This window comes from Trachypithecus francoisi, unplaced genomic scaffold, assembly GCF_009764315.1.
Source record: "Trachypithecus francoisi isolate TF-2019V2 unplaced genomic scaffold, Tfra_2.0 Lachesis_group13, whole genome shotgun sequence".
Lineage (NCBI taxonomy): Eukaryota > Metazoa > Chordata > Mammalia > Primates > Cercopithecidae > Trachypithecus > Trachypithecus francoisi.
The window spans coordinates 82,391,216-82,412,493 of NW_022681458.1; the positions used below are offsets into that span (position 1 = coordinate 82,391,216).

The 21,278-nt window shown below is 38.3% G+C and overlaps 1 protein-coding gene across 10 annotated transcripts in view; it reads left to right on the top strand.

Moving 5' to 3' along the window:
- Positions 1-21,278, top strand: part of RBMS1 (RNA binding motif single stranded interacting protein 1) — a 215,636-nt gene that overhangs the window by 156,070 nt on the left and 38,288 nt on the right. For all 10 annotated transcript variants that reach the window (XM_033231317.1, XM_033231318.1, XM_033231322.1 and 7 more), the window contains 2 exons: positions 14,190-14,248; positions 19,423-19,514. In XM_033231317.1, the coding sequence (XP_033087208.1) occupies positions 14,190-14,248; positions 19,423-19,514 (151 nt within the window). The remainder of the gene's footprint in view (positions 1-14,189; positions 14,249-19,422; positions 19,515-21,278) is intronic.

A 21,278-nucleotide genomic window follows, 5' to 3' on the forward strand; every position in this document is an offset into this window, starting at 1 on the left:
TTGTCTGATTCTTTTTCTCTTATGTGGATTTTTGTTTGTGGCATGGTCGATTCATACATGATTTTACAAAATTGTATTGGGCCATTTTTGTCCCAGTTTATAACTTGAAATTAAAATAAATTGAATGCTGTGAGGTGTGGTTTTTAAAAGGTATCTTTGCCATTATTCTTTTACTCAATAATTCTGTTCGTGTAACCATTATATTTACTGATATTCGTCTTGTACCAACAAGATGTCCAGTCCTCTTTCAAAGCAGGGATATCAAAGCCTCTATCCACCAACCCACCATATTTTAGTAGTTTCCTAGATTTTTAGATTTTAAGGACCAATAAACTAAACAAAAAGAATTAGGGTTAGGGATCCAGTATAGAGTCAAAAAGAACACAAACTGCAACAACCGCCAATCTTTTATCACTCTTTCTTAAAAAGAAAGACCATTTCACTACCAAAAAAATTAGAAGTACATAATCGCACTTAATTTTTTGACAAATCCATGGCACCTGTTTTTTTGCTGACACACTGGTGATCATCTTTCCCCAGGTTAGTTTTTGTGAAACCTTGCTCTGCATCACCCTCCCTGACCCAGGCTAGTTCTGCTGGAAAACTTCTAGTGACTGCAAACACGTAACTCCAATTTTTGGAAAGGCCTTCCTTATAGTCTTTCCTTTTCTAGGTAAGCATCCATAAGACCTTCAGCTGTTCCTTCCTTGCAGGATATGATTTCTAGCTCTTTGTTTATGGTGCTTACTTTTCTGAAAGAGCTCAGAAGACCAGGTTAAAGAAGATGTTTAGAATAATTGCATTCCATGTAGAAAACACTTCATGAAAACAGACTGTCATTTATTCCTCTACTCCTTTCTTCTGAATGTCAGATGTTTATTATTTGTCAGGCACTATGCCGAGGCCTCATATACAAGGAGGAAAACACACATTCCAAGGGCACACACCTAATGGGGATGACAGCCATGCAGATAATGTAACAGTGTGCTGAGTGCTGCACCAAGATGCTGCGTGGACAGGATGCCATGGGCAGAGTGCAGAGACAGCACTCAGCTCAGCTGGGGAAGGTTGGAAAAGACCTGCTGCTAGAGAATGCCATTTAACTGAGTCTTGCAGAAAGATGCTAAATTTCCCTAATGAAGGTACATCTTAAAGGACAGGAAATTAAAGTGGAACAGGGCAGGACAGGGACCTATGTAGCGATATGCAGGCAAGCTGGAGTTTTATTCATTAAGACTGTTGTAATACCACAGCCTGGATAGTTTGAAACAACTAATAGTTATTGTCTTACAGTTGTGGAGGCTAGAAGTCCAAAATTAAGGTGTCAGCAGGGCCATGCTCCCTTTGAAACCTGTGGGGGAACAGCCATCCTTACCTCTTCCAGCTTTGGTAGTTTGCCATCAATCCTTAATAAGTTCCTGGCTTACAGGAATCTCTCCCTCTAATCTCTGCCTCTGTTTTCACACAGCCTTCTCCCCATGTGTCTCTCTGTTCACATCTCCCTCTTATGAGGACACCAGTCACACTGGATTAGGGCCTACCCTGAGAGACTTATCTTGACTATATCTGCAAAGACCCTGTTTCTAAATAAGATCACCTTCAGAGGTCTTGGGGCATAGGACTTCCACGTATCTTTTGGGGGAACACAGTTCAACCCATAACAGTGGGTGTTGGAGAATGGTGAGCAGAAAGGCCTAAGTGCATAATGTCTTTCTATGATTGGCTCTTTTTTTTTTTTTTAGTGCTACCTAAATTTTAGTTGTTCTGGGAACTTGAACTTGTGCTTAATTAAAAGCAAACAAACAAACAAAAAAACAGGTGTTTTCATGTGAACAAGCCAAGAGTTTTTGTAAATTTGTACAGTTGATTTTGCCCCTTTGGAACTTATATGTAAGACCTGTTTTTCCCTAGTGAATATTATTTTATTGACTTTGGCCAAATATGCATTCTAGCCTGTTGAAATAATTTGAAAGTGTTAATTCTGTCATCTTACGTTTACCATCCCACCCAGCTTTGGGACATTTATATATTTGATAAGTTTGCCACCAATGACCTGATTTATGTCATTGTTTAAAATGTCTTTTACAAGTGCTGGCCAAGAACAGAACTATATGGCATATCCCCCGATGCCTCCCTTCGTGTTCACCATGACCGCTAACCAACAATTGACAACTCAGTCACTCGTTCAACCAGTTACCCGCTCACTCAAGCCACATTTCATCTTCCCAGATTTCTTCATCTGACCTGTGAGCAAATAATGATTTTTTTATTTAACTCAAAATACATTATGTAACATTCCTAAGCAGCCCTGATTTTCTCAACACCCGCCAAAGTAGAAGTAACAAAAGTTGAATGTTCTTACAGTTTTGGAGGTTAGAAGTCTAAAATTAAGGTGTCATGACTTGCTTTTAAGGACTTTGCTGGTACTTGTTCTTTTCATAAGTCTCTCTGACCTTCTGTTTACTAATCCAATCTAGAATTTTGCCTCAGATCAACATTGGCCTTTTCTGCCTTTAGTTTCTAGAATCTAGTTTCTCTGTTTTTTAAGGAATCTGAATAGCATTTTGCCATCCTATCAACAGCTCTCCTATTATGCAAGGTTTCTCAAAACAAGATTGGAAAATGCTTACTGACAGTCATACAGATAAGAAGCACTTTTAGCCCTTATCTCCATACCCAGACCCTACGTTTGCCAAGTACAAGCAAAAGAACATCATCATCTGGGAAACAGTGGATTCAAGCTCTATTGAGGGTGAGGCATGTTACCTTTGTTTGGGATATGGTAATTGTAAGAAACTGATACTAAAGTAATTTTACAGCATTTGTTACTCTTTATAGTTACGTTTTCATACAAAGATAATTCCTCTCTGATTTTCTTAAGTTTCAAGATTCTGAATTTTTGGAGCCGTAGTGTCCTACCTCCACAATGATTGCTCATCTTTATCTGCAGTATCTAAGGACAGGGTAGTTTGCAGGCAAACCAGTAAGAAATCAATGCGGGGGCCTATGTATCCTTTTCCATCAGATCCACTCTTACAGCTGTAACCATTGTCACAAGTGACCTTTGAGCCAAACGTCTAAGTTTAGAAACGTCAACTCTGCTGGCAGGCTGTGGTAGCATTCTCTTGCTTATACAGTCCAAGTGTGTCTTTTACTAGGGATATGTTTATATCCTATCCCCAAATTTTTTAGAGCTGAAGTGAGTAAAATAGATATCATTTTCCTTGTCAGTCTGTTCTTCAGACTGGCTTTTCAAGGTCACAGGGCGGTCAGGATTTATTACTCGAGAAAAGGATGGACTACGTTTGGAAATCAACGTATTTGATTTGGTGCAGTGTTTTGGATCAAAGCCAACTAGTGTTCCATCTAAGAAATGTTCAATTTGACTCTTGCCTTTTTAGCTTGTATCAGAATCAAGAGAAATTTCTAGGTAACTTTGTATACTGTTTTAATAGCTTCAGATAACTCTGTTTTGCTTCAGAGAGGATGTTTACTTTTACTCTCTGTCACACTGTTCTTGTTTTGAATGAAGCAGTCATTTATGGTTTTCGGTGTTGGAGTTTAATGCATTCGCTTTACGGATTCAGACACAGTTACTTGGTTGTGTATGTGTGTGTAAGATTTCCAGTTGTGTGATTTACTTTAAAAGGAATGACAAATTTAGAGACACTTGACAACAGTCTAGGAACGAAAGCCTTTCTGGGTTTTTTTGTGCACGTCCCCCACCCCCCTGCCCCAGCCACTTATAGTTTTGTTTCTGCGGTGTTGGGTTGCAGGGGGTGGGGTGCTAATTTTTAATTCCATTTTAAGCACCTAAATTGCCTTGCTTCCCTCCTGTGATTTTATGAGCTACATTGGCATAAATTATAAGGTCATATTCATTTTCTAAGGCAAAATATATTTCCCTTCTCCTCACTGCTGCCATTTCCTTTTGAGGGGAAAATCATATTACATGTTTATATTTTATTCACTCAAACCAATGTATGTTGAGAGGTTACAATATGCAAAAAAAAACAAAAAACAAAAAACACAAAAACTGTGCTGAAAAGTAACAAAAAAGTTGAGTCTCTCTTTTCTCAACATTTTGCCACATTAGATCACATTGCTGTTAGGGTAAGAAGGTAGTCTAGGTAAATGCTCTCAAGTCCCAAGTAATTAGAATTAGAAGTGCCCTTAATTGAAGGATAGGGGAGAAAAGGATAACATTTGTTTGTCATTGAATATTCATTATATGTCAGCACCGTACTGGTCTTTTATAACATTGCTGTGAGGGAGACATTATCATACCACTTTACAGATGAGGATCCTGAGGCCAGGCAACTAACTACACCAGAGTCCCGGGGCTGCCCATTGGCCATATCAGCACTTGAGGACTGGTCTCTCTGGTGGCAACTCTGTCATCTTTCCATTATAACATTGTCTTCCTTATGTTTCAGTAAAGTTAAGTAGTATATAAACACAAAGGTGACACTGTCAAAGCAAAGAAAATACATTACAGGTTTTGGTGGGGGAGGAAGAAAATTTAAGAAACAATTATTGTCAGTTCATAAATTCAATTCAGAAATAAAAGGCCACTTTCTATAATCAAATTACCTTTGCTTTAAAAGTTGGACATTAATGAGTGTTTGAGACATTTAGGGATTCATTTTTATGATAAATATACATTTTACTTGCAAAATTTTGGGTTTCATTTTCGGCACATATTATTTTCCTCTGACATATTAGTACTTGGGAGCACTAATTTGGATCTGGCCATCTGTGACTGCATCCTTAAGTGCTGCAGTACAGTGACTTGTGGTAAAAATATTGCCATAAGATAATGTAAATGACCTTTTGTGTGCAATGTGCTCTTAAAAGACCATAAAATAGTGTAAAGCTACTTTACCTTGATTGCAGATCATAATAGACTTGATACTAAACTGTAATAGCAAGTCTGTGTAATAAATCAAATGCTTTATGGTATGCTTTTTATTTAGAAGAGAAGTTACAAGTTTTTCATAGAATATGGCAAAAAAAATGCATCTTAGCATTTTTAATGAGGTAGTTTTAGTGTTTTATATGAATTTTTCAGTCCAAGTTATACATACATTAAACAGCATCAGTTGTCACCTTTATATACTATTTATAATGGATTCACCCAGGAATGTCGATAAGACAGATAAACAGGAATGATTCTCAATTTAGTGAGAAAAAGTTATTAGTCTCAAAATCTGGGTAGAGATGACCAGTTTCATTTGTACTCTCAAAGGATGTGTTGATCTGAAAATTTCAAAGTTATGAAAAATCAAGTATGTAGATGTCTCTATCTTCTCTTGAAAAAATGTGATACTTTGTCCCAATGCTTCTGTAATTCATTCTTTATCAGCTCACATGCTAAGGCAGCTAGGCTAGCTGAGGGTTAGACCACATGAGGATTGTCTGAACTTCTGCTAAATCACCTCAGATCTGCAGGCTCTGCATCTGTGGCTGGAGCTGAAATTGTTTTCCTTTCCAGGACAGTTCAGAAAAGTGAACTTTGGGATTCCTTTTCTCCATCTTCTAAATTCACAGAGACAAGCCACTGGCTTTCCATTGCACAGATACCATGGATTATTTTTCTCAGATGTCAAGTTAAGCATTTAAGCCTTCTTCAAAGAAATCCTTTGTCTTTAATCTCTCCTGCCCTGTAGAGCCTTTCCATTCACCCCCTCCATCTCGTCATCCCTCATTGTAATTTCTTGAACTTAAGAGTTATTGCCAAAGTACAAAAAGCAAGAAAATAAATAAAATGTGGCATCTCTTTCTGCTAATCCTGGACATGAAATTTTCGTTAATCTTACTAAAATAATTGCTCTTGTGATTTCATTCTACAGTTCCAAATCCTCCAGCCTCATTCTGTTCTCTGTGTCCTTTTCTTAGAATGCAGAGTCCTCCAAGACCTTTGGAGACTTAAACTTCCATAACTCACTACATAGGTTTGCATTAGATTCTTTATTGTCCTACAGAGCCCACCTAGATTTTTGTTTTCCCCAGTTTTTCTTACTCAACTTGACCTTCCCTCTATGTTTATGCCTCCTCTATTTAGCATCCATCATACAGGGTCTCGTATTTTTAGTTATTTTTTAGTATTAAAATTTTTTTTACATCCCCCAAATGACTGTCCTCCTTAATGGTAGGTGTATTTTTCATAGGCCTTGAAAGGGCATACTGTAAACATGCTATAAATATTTGTGAGTTGATTCCTTGGTTTACTCTCTCCTTTCTTGACTGTACTTATCTTTCCTGTAATCCCCTTCACCTTCAGTGCCTGGTTTTCAGTTGTTTCTGACCTTTAGGTCTGCAGTAGCCTTTCTTGCCAAGCATTCTCCTTTAAACCCTGGCTTCAATTCCAGCTGCGTAAGATGTAGCTTCCTGTTCTATATACACCAGGAATCTTTTATTCACAAAGGTACACTCAGCCATATAACACAAGTGGAAGGGGCAGTTATCTAATGTAAGAGTTAGGCCAGAACAACCAAATGAAATGGGGAATATCTTTCTATACCCTTAATTTTTGTGTCTTGGAAGTAGAAACATTGAAAATCTTCAGAGCAAAAGAGGTAAATGTCTTATAAAATTTATTTGATTTTGATTGCCTAATAAATTTTTACATCTTCTATCTCATCTCCAAATACCACTTTACATACCAAGTAAATAAAGGAAATAAAACCAGCTGAATTATTCCAGGTACGGAGAATTCAGAATAACATGGGTAATGACTCTTTCTACTATTTTTAGGCCTCATTCTCCAAAAAACTTTATTTGCTAAACAGATGTAATATATACTTTGTGTTCCTTCCCCTATCCAACCACTGTTAAAAGAGCTAAAGCAAGTTTTAGGAAATCCCCTTTGTCTGGGAGGCCATTGAATAAACAAAGCAGCCAAAAAAGTGAGTTAGAAAACTGCATTCATCTGTGTGTATACGTGTGAGGGCGTGTATTGTACTTTTTCTTTTTTCCCGGCAACTCCAAAATAACGAGCGGGGGTTTGGCTTGTAGTCCTCAAATTCACTTCCCTCTAATAGATACATTAGTTATTCCTTTTAAGCTTTAAAGCCAGTCCTGCTGACCCCTCACTGAGGTATATACTCTATTGGGCATGTTATTCCAAGATAGACCAATGTCATGTATCCAGAAGGTCTTTAGGCAGGTAATTTCTTCCTGAATGTCGTCACCATCTGTCTTAAGGACCTTAGCAATTACAGAGTCCACCCTCATCCTCTTACTCTTTTGGAGCTATGCAGAGTCAAACTGGGAATTACTTTCAATCTGTGGAACAATCTATGGTTGGTGACCCAAGTTTCTACAGCTGTCAACATGCTTGGCCTTTAAACTACAAAGCAAACGTTCTGCCTCCCATCTTTGCTACTTAGTTGTGTAACCTTGAATACGTCCCTTACTCACTCTGCTCCTGAGTTCACATCTACAAAGTAGGAGTAATACTCCACCTCCCCAAAAGATTATGAAGATTAAAATAATTATATAAGTTATATATCTATAACTTAGAATTTATATATATATATAATTTAGAATAGTGCCTGGCATAGGGTAGGAGCTGTACACCTGTAAGTAATTACTTTTATTATTCCCCTGAATTAACTCATGAGGTCATACGTTTTCCCATGTTGATGTTTTGTTTTTCTCTTCTTTTTCTCATTTCAATCCCCTGTCCCTCCTACTTGCTGGTTATGGTCATTTACATAGGCACAGTATCTTTTACAGGATGTGTAAATCCCTGTTTGTCCTTCAGGAGCAGTTATTATGAAAGCTATCATCCTATATGCATGAGCAATATCCTGCGCTTTCTCAAAGTTGAAGTATCTTTTTTGTTTAGACATATCCCTTTTTTTTTTTTTTTTTTTACTGTTGTTTTAAACACACCCATTGTGTTTTCAGGTTTAATAATGTTCATAAAATATTCTAAAACTAGCACAAGCACTGCAAATGACCCCGTGTGCCTTAAATAAATTTACAACTGAAATGACCAATATTAAAATAACTTAACAACCATTATCGCCATCTGTTGGTGGTGATTGGAGTGGACTCCACTCTCCAGAGCTTTGGCTTGTAACTGGCACTCTTCAAAAGCTGCACATTCCCTAGCACACAGGAAAATTGTGTGTGTGTGTGTGTGTGTGCGTGCGTGCGTGCATGTGTGTGTGTGCATGTGTGCACATGCACGCGCACACACACATACATTTTTACATTTGTATGTGCACATTGGATAAAGTCTATAATGATATGCACCAATAATCATATCCAGGACTTCAGGTGATTTTAATTTTTCAACCTACTTTTCTGTGTCTTCTAATTAAAATAAGCTTGTGTTTCTTTTGTAAATATAAATTACCAAAAAGGTAGAATTTAGGAGGAACTAAGTGATGGAGGCAGAGGAGAAAATTAAGCTTGATATACTAATTGCAAACTAAGATACACCTAAATTTTATATTATAGCAGATGAAAGAGGAGATCTAAATGGAAGTAAAGAAATGAGTAAAACTGGTACAAACTAAGGAAGTTTTAGTAAATTCTAAGCAAAGGGTTTTATTAGCCAGGTTCACTTGGGCCGAGAGGTTTGAACATGAACTTTTACCTGTTACCCTCTCCTTTTGAAATTCATATTATTATATAGTCATGTCTCTTAATTACTCTTTATCTTTTTACTGTCAGAGCTTGCTCTGGAGTGGATTATCTACTTTTAGCGAAGAATATTGTAATCTGGGTAGCTGGGTCTGTGATCTAACCCACTTACTCTGAAGCCAGATAAAACCCAAAGAATCTTCATAGTCACTCTTTTTTTTTTTTTTTTTTTCATAAAATTCTACACCATGCTGCTGTTTGGTCATGCACTTTCTTGGTGTCCTTAGAGTGTGAATTCCACCAGTCAGGAGGCCTGTTTCTCCTAGTACATCATATGTCCCTTATTCCGTAACAGTGAGATTTTTTTAAACATGGGGTCTCACTCTGTCACCCAGGCTGGAGTGCAGTTACACAATCCAGGCTCACTGCAACCTCTGCCTCCCAGGCCCAAGTGATCCTCCCAACCTCAGCTTCCTAAGTAGCTGGGACTACAGGCACACACCACCACGCCCAACTAATTTGTATATTGTTTATCAAGAGGGAGTTTTGCCACATTGCCCAGGCTGGTCTCCATCTCCTGAGCTCAAGCAATCTGCCTTTCTCACCCTCCCAAAGTGCTGGGATTACAGGTGTGAGCCACTGTGCCTGGCTGATGATTATAAATAAATAAATAAATAAATATTAAGCTACAGATAGGAGCAAGGGTAGGTGAAGATCTGGTTGCTTTGTGAATTTGTACCCAGATGTCTGTTACTCTTACAGGCATTGGTGATTGACAACAGAATTAGACTAAATGTTAACTGTCTATAACAGCTCCCCCTCACCCCTCACTTTAAATCTTACTGCAAGTAAAATGAGTAGAGAGAGATGACTGCTGTGAACCCTCCCACTCCTTATCCCAGTCCCTGAGGTGCCATTTGATATAAGGCTCCTCCTCATATTCTAGATCTGGACCTTTCCTGGCACTTTTCTCATGACATCAAAAACTATTGGCTCTATACTCCATTGACGTGATAAGGTATCCAAGTCACCCACTGAGGAGCTAACTTAGCTAGGGCCTGATGGATTTCAACGGTGCATCTTCCAGTTCTGGGGTCTGTATTTGAATGGGAGCCTCTTGTGCTGGGAGTAGTATAATTGAGTGGACAGCCCAAAAGAAGAATGTTTTAGGAAAGGGAAACCCTTCAGTACCTTAGGTAAATCCAAATAAGCAGCTTCCTGTGCCACTTGTTTGCAGAAGGCCAGTATGCAGCTGCCCCACAGACAGAGTGGAATCTGTTTTCTGATGTTCTGTGAAATCGCAGTCTTTCAGTCTTAGCCCACAAATTGCAAGGAAAACCACAATAGAAAGTAAAACTGATAAATGTCAGAAATCATTCTTTTTCTGCTCAGCATCCTCTGTCTTGTTATCCCTCTTTCAACCATAAGCCACGTGTTTATTTCTTATGTTTGAAACAAGTAAAAAATTGCCTGTGCTTAGAAAATGAATATTTCAGTACCATACAAACCTTCCATTACTCTTCTACTTCCATACTCAGAGGGCATTGTTTCTCACAATCATTTCGTTGATAAGTTGCCATGAAAATTTACTCATTTGTGAGCTCCGGGATTTCAGGCAAGGTGTAATGCTCAAAACTTGTATGAGCTTTTTGTTTTCTCATATGCACAAATGGGAATAATAACACCTACCTCATAAGATTGTTGTGAAGTTAATTAAATAGGAGCATACCTGCAAAGTACCTGGCACAGTGCCTAGGATGTAAGTAGGAAGTCAAAAAATATAATGCCCTTTCTAGTTTCTTAGAAAATAGCCAACCAAATAGTTGAAGAGATTAGGGATAGTTTCATGGGAAAGATAACGTTTGAACAGGTTCTTCAAGTTCAAGCATAGGTAGAATAGGGTAATGGAGAGATGTTTAAAGTGATATTTAAGGTAAATTAATGCAACAGACAAGGTTGAAAGGCTGGATGCAGGGAGAACTATTATGTGTTTTTTGCATGTGTCTAGGAACAGTGAAGGGAGAAAGTGAATGTTGGAAACATATCAAAGGCAAAACTCAGAAGAGTTATCGATCACCTGGATTCAGCAATTACTGAGTTAGTGATGGCACAAGGACCCCGAACTTGGTAGGAGATTGGGAGAGTGACAGTGCTAGTGAATGAAAAGAGATGAGGAGAGAGACAGGGAAAGCCATGTTTGGGGTACTATTAAAGATGAGATTTAGAAAGTGGTAGGCTTGATATTTCACTACTTACATATTTCACTAGATATTTAAGAATCCTAATGAAATATTAAGGTATTTTAGTGAAAAGAGGAAGAGAGAAAAACAAAGCTTTGGTGATTTTAAAAAAACACATATACACACACAAGAACTGGGCAGCATCAGGAGATTGATTAATTAAAACTGTGGCACTGAATGAATTTCCTAAGAGAAGAAACAGTTGAACACTAAATATTAAACTTGATGAAAGTACTCAGTTAAGGAAGGAGAAGAGGAAGCTGAATGGGCGAAGAACCCCTGAGAGGACTGTGAAAGATGGAATGAGATTAGGGAGCACCTGCCACAGAGAAGGGAGGTGCACTGGCATAGCGGACTCATGCCAGACGCAGCAAAGAGGCTGAGAGAGGGCGTGGTGTGGCTTGCATTCAGCACTACTGAGCCTTTTCTCTTTGCCTACTTCCTCATTCTCCTTTCTCCATGCCTTTTCCTGTCTTTCCCATCATTAAATGTTGAAAGCAGAACTAGAAATGTCGAAAGCCAACCCTTGACCTTCCTTCTCCTAAGTAGCCTTTCTTCTGTTTGATTTACAAAATGCCCTGAACTCGGAGAGCTCAAGCAGCCTCTTAATCACTGTGACTCTCAATCTCTTTACCCCAAATTGGAGTCATACCTACCATCCCCGCTGCTTTTGGAAAAATGAAACAGGGATACAATCTAGAAGTGCTTTTGTCAAGGACTTGTGCACACAAGAGAGTCCTGGTATCTTCGTCCATTTTTTGTGTTCCTATAAAGGAATACTTAAAGCTAGGTAATTTATTAAAAGAAAAAGTTTATTTGGTTCGTGGTTCTGCAGGTTTTACAAGATGCAAGACACCAGCACTTGCTCCTTGTGAGGGCCTCAGGAAGCTTCCACTCCTGGCAGAAGGCAAAGGGGAGAAGGTGTGTGCAGAGATCACATGGAGAAAGAGAAAACAGAGGAGGGAGGTGTCAGGCCCTTTGCACCGGAACTAATAGAGCAAGAACTCACTACCACAAGGATGGCACTAAGCTATTCATGAGGGATCTACCCTCACGTCCTAGACACCTCTCATTAAGCCTGATCTGATCTCCAACATTGGGAGTTTTGTTTGGTTTGTTTTGAGACAGGGTCTCACTCTGTCACCCAGGCTGGAGTACAGTGATGAGATCACAGCTCACTGCAACCTCTGCCTCCCAGGCTAAAGCGACCCTCCCACCTCAGCCTCCTAAGTAGCAGGGACTACAGGCCCCGCACCACCATGCCCAACCAATTTTTGTGCTTTGGGAGGGTGCAGACGGGGTTTTGCCATGTTGCCCAGCCTGGTCTCGAACTCTAGGGCTCAAGCCATCCGCTGGCCTTGGCCTGCCAAAGTGCTGGGATTACAGGCATGAGCCACCATGCTCAGCTGGGAATCGTATTCCAACGTAAGATTTGGGTGGGTGAAATATCCAAATGATAGGAGCTGGTAAATATCAAGCATATAACCTAGGTAGATAGATGGTTGCTGAAAGGTTGTCTTTAAATCAGTTATTTTTTTCTCATTTGTAGATTTTTATAGATTATTTCTTTGTAAGCCTAGTGATCTGTGTTAATATTGTTAAAATGCTCACAGTCTCAACAGGGAATTGAAGGTGTTTGTGCAACATTATACCTCTTAGATGTAATTGTCATTTGAACCTGAAATTATCTTTACGTTTGTGCTAGTTAGTAATCATTTGATTACACGAAGTGAACATAGGGAAGATTAACTGTAGGAGAGAAGTGGCTCAAGCCATTTTTTTTTTCTTCTAGATACATATATTTCAGCTTGTTTCAATGCATGAAATACAAGTCTGTAATATTCACAATGGCTTAAAATGCTACAAAATACTTCCATTTCCTAAAAAAAAGTAATATGCTTTTTAGTCCTCAAAATCATTCATGAGAAAATTAAAGTAGAGTAAATGTGGAATTTTCGAAGTTAATATCTAGGAAAGTAGACTGTAAATGAGGAAACCTGAGACTCAGATGCATCAAGTAAGTTACGTGCATTTCCCAGAGTCTTACTTTGATTTGTTTTGTTTTGTTTTTGAGATGGAGTTTCGCTCTGTCGCCCAGGGTGGAGTGCAGTGGTGCGATCTGAGCTCACTGCAACCTCTGCCTTCCCGGTTCATGCGATTCTCCTGTCTCAGCCTCCCAAGTAGCTGGTACTACAGGCATGCACTACCACACCCAGCTAATTTTTGTATTTTTAGTAGAGACAGGATTTTGCCATGTTGGCCAGGCTGGTCTCAAACTCCTAGCCACAAGTGATCCACCCGCCTCGCCCTCCCAAAGTGCTGGGATTACAGGTGTGAGCCACCGCAGCCAGCCTTACTTTGATTTTTAAGAAACAATTTTAAAAGTTATCTTTCAAATTTTTTCCCCTCAGTTTTTAGGAGGCAAGCATAGATAACAGTGCTTTTCCTTATGGTATGTTCACTATGGAGAGAGTATGGGGTTCAGTTCATATTTACATTATACTGTCGCTTCATTTTCAGTAGCAGTATGCTAAATTTTAATGTTCTTAATTTTTCCTATATTCCCCAGCATCTATGGCACATAAAGGAATCTGAACGTATTTCTCATAGAAACTTCATGAAATTAATGATTAATCCCTGATTCATTCTTATATTCTTCATTATATTCTTGATTGCCCGTTTCTTAGACACATATGCATGCACACAAGTTAGTGAGTTTACTGTATAATTATTATTACTGAATTACACGTGGTGTAAATAAATGTATTTATAAACAGTTATAAAAGTCCTCAGTAAAAAGGATCTGTTTGGCACCATTACGCGTGTTAAACATAAACATGCGCGCTCACACCTGCCCTTCTGTGGCGATATGGAGCCTTGCAGTGCTGTCCATGGAACCAAAATGAATAGAATAATGCAAGCAGCTTTTCCCCATTACTATTTCATAAAAGCTGTGTGGATCGTGGGAGAGTACTTTCCTGTTAGAATTCTACAGCCTTGCATTTGGCTTTGTATTTTACCACTGACGTTATTAGAAGAAAATATTTTGTATAGAGTCCACATCCCATGTTTCTGTCCTAAGATTGTCAGGTAAGTACCTGATTTCTTCAGAGATGAACTTCAAACTGCAATCCCACAATTCAAACGAGAGGCCTAGCCATTCCCTTTTTTTCAGTTTTGAGTTTAGAATTCTCATTTCCTGTCTCTTAGTGATGAACATTTTGTACTTTAAAGTTTGCAGATGTTTGAAAAGGACGTGTGTTCTTTGGATTTAGGCATTAATAAGGGTTCCTTATAACTTCTTTTTCTTTCTTTTCTTTTTTTCTTTTTTTTTTTTTTTTTTTTTTTTAGATATGGGAAAATAGTCTCCACAAAGGCAATTTTGGATAAGACAACAAACAAATGCAAAGGTATGTTTTCTTGGCTGGTTATTTGGTAAATGATAGCCTTAGAAAAATGATGGAATTTAAAACCTGATCTTTGGTTCAAAACCACCTTCATTTTATTAAAAACCAGATCTTATATATCACCCAGTTTCTGTCTTGCACGGTGTCAGCATATTGCTTACGTTTGTCCCTGGTTGGATTTTGGCTACAAACCCAACAGCAGCTAGCAGTTTGCCAGAATTCCAGATTTGACGCCAGTAGAGTTAACATGCAAAATACTGGTTGGCATTTAGCCCTTGCTTTTAAAAGGGGAGTAGAGTTAGAAAATAGCTTTTCTTTCCTGAGCCTGAGGAGATTAGAGCTGCTTACTGAAGACCATTGGACTGTACTAAAGAACTGAAAAGATTACATATTGTGCAAATTGGCTCTATTAATTAGAATAGAGTAGTTTTAAGCAGTACTTAATTACATGTTTCAATACTCCCAATTGTTCTCTGCTGAATGCCTGTTGACAATATTGGCAGCGGGGAGGAGAGAACCATTTTCACTGACCAAATTGTAATAGGGAGGGGAGGTCATGCGCCCCTTTGAAATATGCTGCTGCATTAATTTGATGCACTGACCTTCAGTTTTCCATGTAATTAGGATGAGCTCATCCAGCCCCATGTGCTGGAAGAGGAGGCGTCTACAGTAAGCAGCACTGATGCTCTGTGGTTCTGACTTTTAATGATCCAGCATCTTAACAACAGACATGTGATTTCTAGGAAAAGGGAAGAATAGAGTCAGCTGACTTTGAATCTAACTACTGACCCCATGAATTGAAATAAGTTGACAGGAATAGGCAGAGAAGGCAAATCTCCTCATTAATCAGACCCCAGTTTTTCAAGTAGTGGTGACGGGGCAGTGGTTTAGCACAATCTGAAAAAGGCAGAGAACATAAATGAACCCTATGGTAGGGGCCACTCCTTATAAGCCAGGCATTTCCTTTAATCTAGACTTGAAGTGGTTCATTGTATTTCTGTCTCTTCTTCAAAGTGTCTAAATTTAAAGGAGCTATTGTAGCAAATAACTAAGCCCATGTTTAATCAACATGGCACATTAAGGCAATTTTGCCTTGGGACAGTGAATAGAGCGTGCTTTATGTAGAGTGGCACCCAGTAAATATTTTAAATGAATTAAACTAGAGAGAGTCAAATTGTAGACTGAAATGCATATACTTAGTTTCCAAGATTAGTCTTATTTAACATTTATAAATGATTTGGGAGAGCAGAGACACAGAAAGAAATCTTTTGGTTTTATAAAGAAAAACAGACTCTTGCAGGCATAAAAATAGGAAGCTGATCACTAACATCACTTTGAAACTAGAGAGAAATCAGAGTAGACGAGTGGTTTCATCCATACCCTACCTAATCTATTTTTCTTCCCCACCCCAAAAGAAAGTTTACATGTCGGCTCAGTGTGTTAAAAAGCAGAGCTGCCCTAATTAAGTAAAAGAAAGGACCCAGAGGTTGAATTCTTCACCACATCCCTGAACTGAAAACCACACTATTTTACACTCTGCTCCAAAAGCAACCTATTCCATAGAAGCCTTTTCAAATTGCTCTACATGATCTAGAAAAAGTATGGGTAAAAATAAACTAATGCTAAATCTAACATGTCATAATACAAACCCTTAACAGTTGGTAAGGGGCCATAGTAGAGAGATTTATGGACTTCTGACTAAGGGTAGGACTAATTCAGAACTGATTTTAGATACAAGAAGTCTCCTGGAGACCTTCCTTTAAAGTGGGTCTTGGGAGACACTGCTTTTGGGTGTGTGGGCAGTAATAGAAACCTTCCAGGGCTCTCTGCTTCACACAAGCCTCCCAGCAATAGGTGTCAACAGATATCTGGTGGGTTGAGACGGTGGGTGAGTGCGTGAGTGGAGAGGGTAAGTAAGAGTGGGTTTATAAAATCCTAGAAGCAAGAAAAAAGTAATTTCAGGACAAATGAGAAGAAGTAACACTTAACTTAGCTCATAATAAAGTTAGATAACATGTTACCCAAGATGACGTGATAGGTAGATAGGTAGGCATATAGATGATTGATAAATGAATATAAAATAAATGCATAAAAGATTATAGAATATTAATGTAAATGAAAGCTACTTGTGTTATATACTAATTTTTTAAGATTAAACAGATCAAAGGACTTTATATATGGGAATGAGAGATCTTAAGAGGGTTACAGAATACTTTTTGCCACAAAACATATGTTTGGAACATGTATTTTCAAGATAATTAAGCTGAAGGAAGTATTAGAATAACATGTACCTAAGTTATTAAATTTTAAAATTCACAATTCAGTTGCTATTTTATATTTCAGTTTCTCTCAAAGTTTAGCCAACAAAAGGCATTTATAGGCCCTCCGATACTGGTAAATGTGGCATTTCAGGACACAAAAAAAAAAAAGCTCACAAAAGATTGGTTATGAAATTGATTGATTATTTATACTTACAGAAGTGCATGTAAGACCAGAACACTTACACACATTAGCAAAAATAGTTTCAGGATGAATTATACTAACAGGAAAACTAAGGGTAAAAGCAGGCAGCTTTAAGTTATTACCAAATGTCCCTGTGTTTCCTAGTGGCCACGGCAAAAATAGAAAACATAGCTCTCCCCATGATTCAGTCATCACAATGTGAGAGGAAAATCCAGGGAGCAGGAATAACATAACTATTCCTGGTCCTGAAACCTGAGAGGAATTCTCCTGGGAAGCCTCAGTGAGAGGATGCCATGTTATTCAGTGAACGCTGCCTTCAAAAACGTCTTTACACCTATTATAATCAAATCCATAGAGCCTGTATAACTGAAATTTTATATTGTCTTCTATTTATTTGAAAGTAATACAGATAGAGAAATGAAAGAGCACAAGGTTGCATACTTAACTATTATGTTTGTCTTCAGCAAATGGTTATAAAACAGCCATAGTGTGATAGGCATTGGGAAAGGCCAGAAAAGGATGTTGACAGTTAACTAAAATACAAGCATTATGGATTTCTCTATAAGAAAATAACAGCCGGGCACGGTGGCTCAAGCCTGTAATCCCAGCACTTTGGGAGGCCGAGACGGGCGGATCACGAGGTCAGGAGATCGAGACCATCCTGGCTAACACTGTGAAACCCCGTCTCTACTAAAAATACAAAAAACTAGCCGGGCGAGGTGGCGGGCGCCTGTGGTCCCAGCTACTCGGGAGGCTGAGGCAGGAGAATGGCGCGAACCCGGGAGGCGGAGCTTGCAGTGAGCTGAGATCCGGCCACTGCACTCCAGCCTGGGCGACAGAGCGAGACTCCGTCTCAGAAAAAAAAAAAAAAAAAAAAACAGATCACAGAATACAAATAGTACCTGAGTTGGTAGTAACTTCAAATACAATAACATCAAAATTGAGATCTTCTGTTTATTGTAATTTGTTGACAATAGCAAAACTGAAGGAAAAAACTTAAATATCCATCAGTAAAAGCTATATCATTTCATTGTAGCTGGGTGCTCATTTATGACCCGCTGAAACTGTATGAGAGAGAGAGAGTATGTGCATGTACATGCCTGTGTGTGTATCCACAGAGTGTTGTTGCATGTTAGCATGGACAACAGATGTCTAAAAAACATCCAAGATATGTTTAACCTTATTTCTAACCTGGCACTTAAGTGGCATTCTTTGTTTTACCTAGATCAACCTCTTCATTTTGCTCTCCAGCCTGGCTGTTTCTCTGTTGTCTAAATCAAATTATTTCAGCCCAATTCCAAGTAATATAAGGAAGCTGCTTCTTGTTTCAGTTTTAACATTCATCTCTCCTGAAACATCTATTCCTGTAGTCGATAGTCTGCTCCATCTCATTATAACTTACTCCGTTACCAGGCCATATGTTTGGTACTAATACTGCAAAACTTTGTGTTGTTTCTGAGCTTTCTGTTTGACTGTATTGATGTTGATTTTGTCACTAGTATCATACTATCTAAATCACTACTCCTTAGTAATATTTCTGTAAGTAAATGATAGGGCTGGCTCCTCTTCTAAACAACCTTCCAATGATGCTTTTCTTTTTCAAAGTGTTCTTACTCATTTAATATTAGTTTGAGTTCCATGGAAGGCTCTGGTATTTTGCCTGGTACCCTGTTTCTTTAGTCTACTAAGTATAACTTGACCCTTTTCTCAATAACTTATAATTATCACAGTGAAAAGTCTGTGATTGTCTATTTTGATACAGTGATACTCATGGGATCTGTTGAGATTCATGAGGCTATTAGTTCTTATGCTGTGTAAGTCCTATTCTTTGCATAGGTTTTTCTCTTTCATTGCTTGTTGGTAGTTTTTACCGTTAGACGCCATTCATATACTTACTCTGCAGCAGGCCTGCCATCACCCCAGCCCCGCTTTTCCCCTAATTTTCTGCTTTTGATTTGTTGTGGCCTGGGAAGACAGATGACCAGCTCATTAAAAATGTTTGTAAAGCTGTGGATAAGGAAACTTCAAACTAGTGCATCTCTTAGGAGGTTATATGTTTGTTTTGTTATGTTCTGTTTTTAGACTTTAGAACATGAACTGCCACAACATATTTTAGGTGCCTTGAGGCATTTTCCCCAGCTCTTCTTCGTTTTGAAGGGGTGTGATGAGCTGTATTTTAAGAAAATAAGTATGATGTCTTTAACTGAGTACTAAACTTTAGATTATTTTATATTGGGGGTGTCTAATAGTTGTACTTATTCTAATTTTTAAAAATACAAGTTTATCTGCAAAATTTTTGTTTCTGTCATTTGTAAACTCTGTAGGATGGCTCCATCTTTCTTACTGAATCATTAAAATGCTATTTCTCTGAAGTTGACTTTTATTCTTCCTTTTTTTTAATTTCTTTTTTTTAACCTTGGTTGGCAACTTCAATGTCTTTTTGTTTGTTTCGAGTAAATACAAGACACGTCAGAGCTTGAATAGGGAAACGCTGGTTCTTTACTCCCCCATCTCCCTCTGAAGGGGCGCTTGTCTGGCTGGTGACAGGGAAGAAGGGCCCAGGAGGCCGCTGGCCTGCAGCTATTAATGCCTTAGCTCCCTCAGGACATTTTCATCTCTCTCGCCTGCACCAGAAACAAAGTAGAGCTGTTCTTTTACCTTTTACCTAACCACAGAATAATGGCTTAAATACTAAATGTGTTTTTGCATTTCAGGTTACGGTTTTGTCGACTTTGACAGCCCTGCAGCAGCTCAAAAAGCTGTGTCTGCCCTGAAGGCCAGTGGGGTTCAAGCTCAAATGGCAAAGGTGAGTTGAGAGCCGGCAATCGCTTCCCTGTTCCACAGCTTTGGTTGAGAAGCCTGACAGGTCTGCTTTTTCTATCCGCATCTGCAATCCCCCCCTCATCCCACTCAGCACAGCACCTTCTGGACACTTGTCCTGTGCCTCTGCAGCCTCCACAGTCACTCTTGTGCAGAGAACTGTTCCTCGTAACTTAATCTGTGAAGGAGGATTTATAAATATATAAAATTTACATAGTAAATTATGTAACCCCATAAGTAAATTGAAGAAATAGCAGCATATTTTCTCAGGTAATCAGGTGTTTGTGAGTCTTTAAGATCTGTACTGTTTAAAAAAAATAAATTTAAATGTCAGTGCCCAAGGAATGAATACTCTTCTAGACATATTTCAAAAGATAATTGTGTATAGCATATTCTATTTCAGAAATATATATAACTGGCACATACATTATACAAATATTAAAACAAGTAGTTTTAATGCGAATGTAAGCTACAGATGCTATTTCTATTGTACAGTAGTAAAATATTTTTAGGTGTTGATTATTGATGGGATATAAATCTACTTTTTAGTAGTTCTATAATGACTTTATTCAAGACTTATTTCTGATGAACTTTTAGTGTATTTTAGATGAGCAATATTGTTGAAAATTTCTTCAGGTGAGTAATACGCCTGAATGTTAGGGGATAGTAAAATGGGAGACCATGTTTCATGCTTTATATGTATTTTAGCACAGTACACATGGATGTTAATTATAAGGTACATTTTTCTTGAAAACTTTCATCTTATGGTAGTTTACCGCTACAGTTTTGACTTAGAATATCACAGTTTCTGGATGTAAATGGAATTGATCAGCCAGTCATTATGTCTTTCTCCTTGCATTAGTTTCATCCCGAAAGTTAGTTTAAGATGCTCAGACCCTCTTCCAAAAGTAATGATGCCTTAGATAGACTTGATGGCCTTGAAAAAGTTGGCCTTACATGATCTGAATCCCTAGTTCAGGTGCAGTCATAATTCTAAAGCTGAAGGGACCTTAGACTGTCTAGTGCATCTACCTCCAACCCCACTTTCAATTTTATTAAGAAGAGCTAAGGCCCAACTAGGAGAGTCACACTTGGAATAGCATGCTTCTCTTAAGAGCTTACATTCCATAATACACATTCCGTTATATACCAAACACATTTAGGAATCTCTGCTGAATAAACTGGTATTTATGTCCCAGTCTTTATTACCCAAATGTAAGTTTGCATTACATCCTAATACCTACTACCTACAGTGCAGTTATTAAGACATCTGTGTAATTATGTAAATTTTTTAAAACCTGAGTTCTTCAGTTGCTACAGAAAATATTTTCAAGCCCGAAACTCAGCAGTTTGATCTTGGGAGTATTCTTTTTAAAAGAGCAATACTTTTATATTATCTGGCTTCTTCAAGTAAAGAGGAAGGTAATTTTATACTGTCTTCTGCTGCTTCTGAATTGTAGCACGTAATTGTTCCCTGAGAAGCATTTGCATACACATAAGAAGGTTCATAGAAGTTAAAGGACTCTGGTAAGCGGATAAGTTGCCTACTAGGACCTTGAGGATGTTGAAAAACCTGTATGCAGCTGTAGGGTAGAGATGTACTTTGAATGAAAGAATCAGCATGAAGATTTCAGTAATTAGTAAAAGGAATCACCTTTCTAAGTAGCTGTTGCCATTTAATATTTTTTAAACTTTGCATTGAGTTGAACTTACTTTAGATTTTCTGAAACTCCAGAGTAAGAAGTTTTTT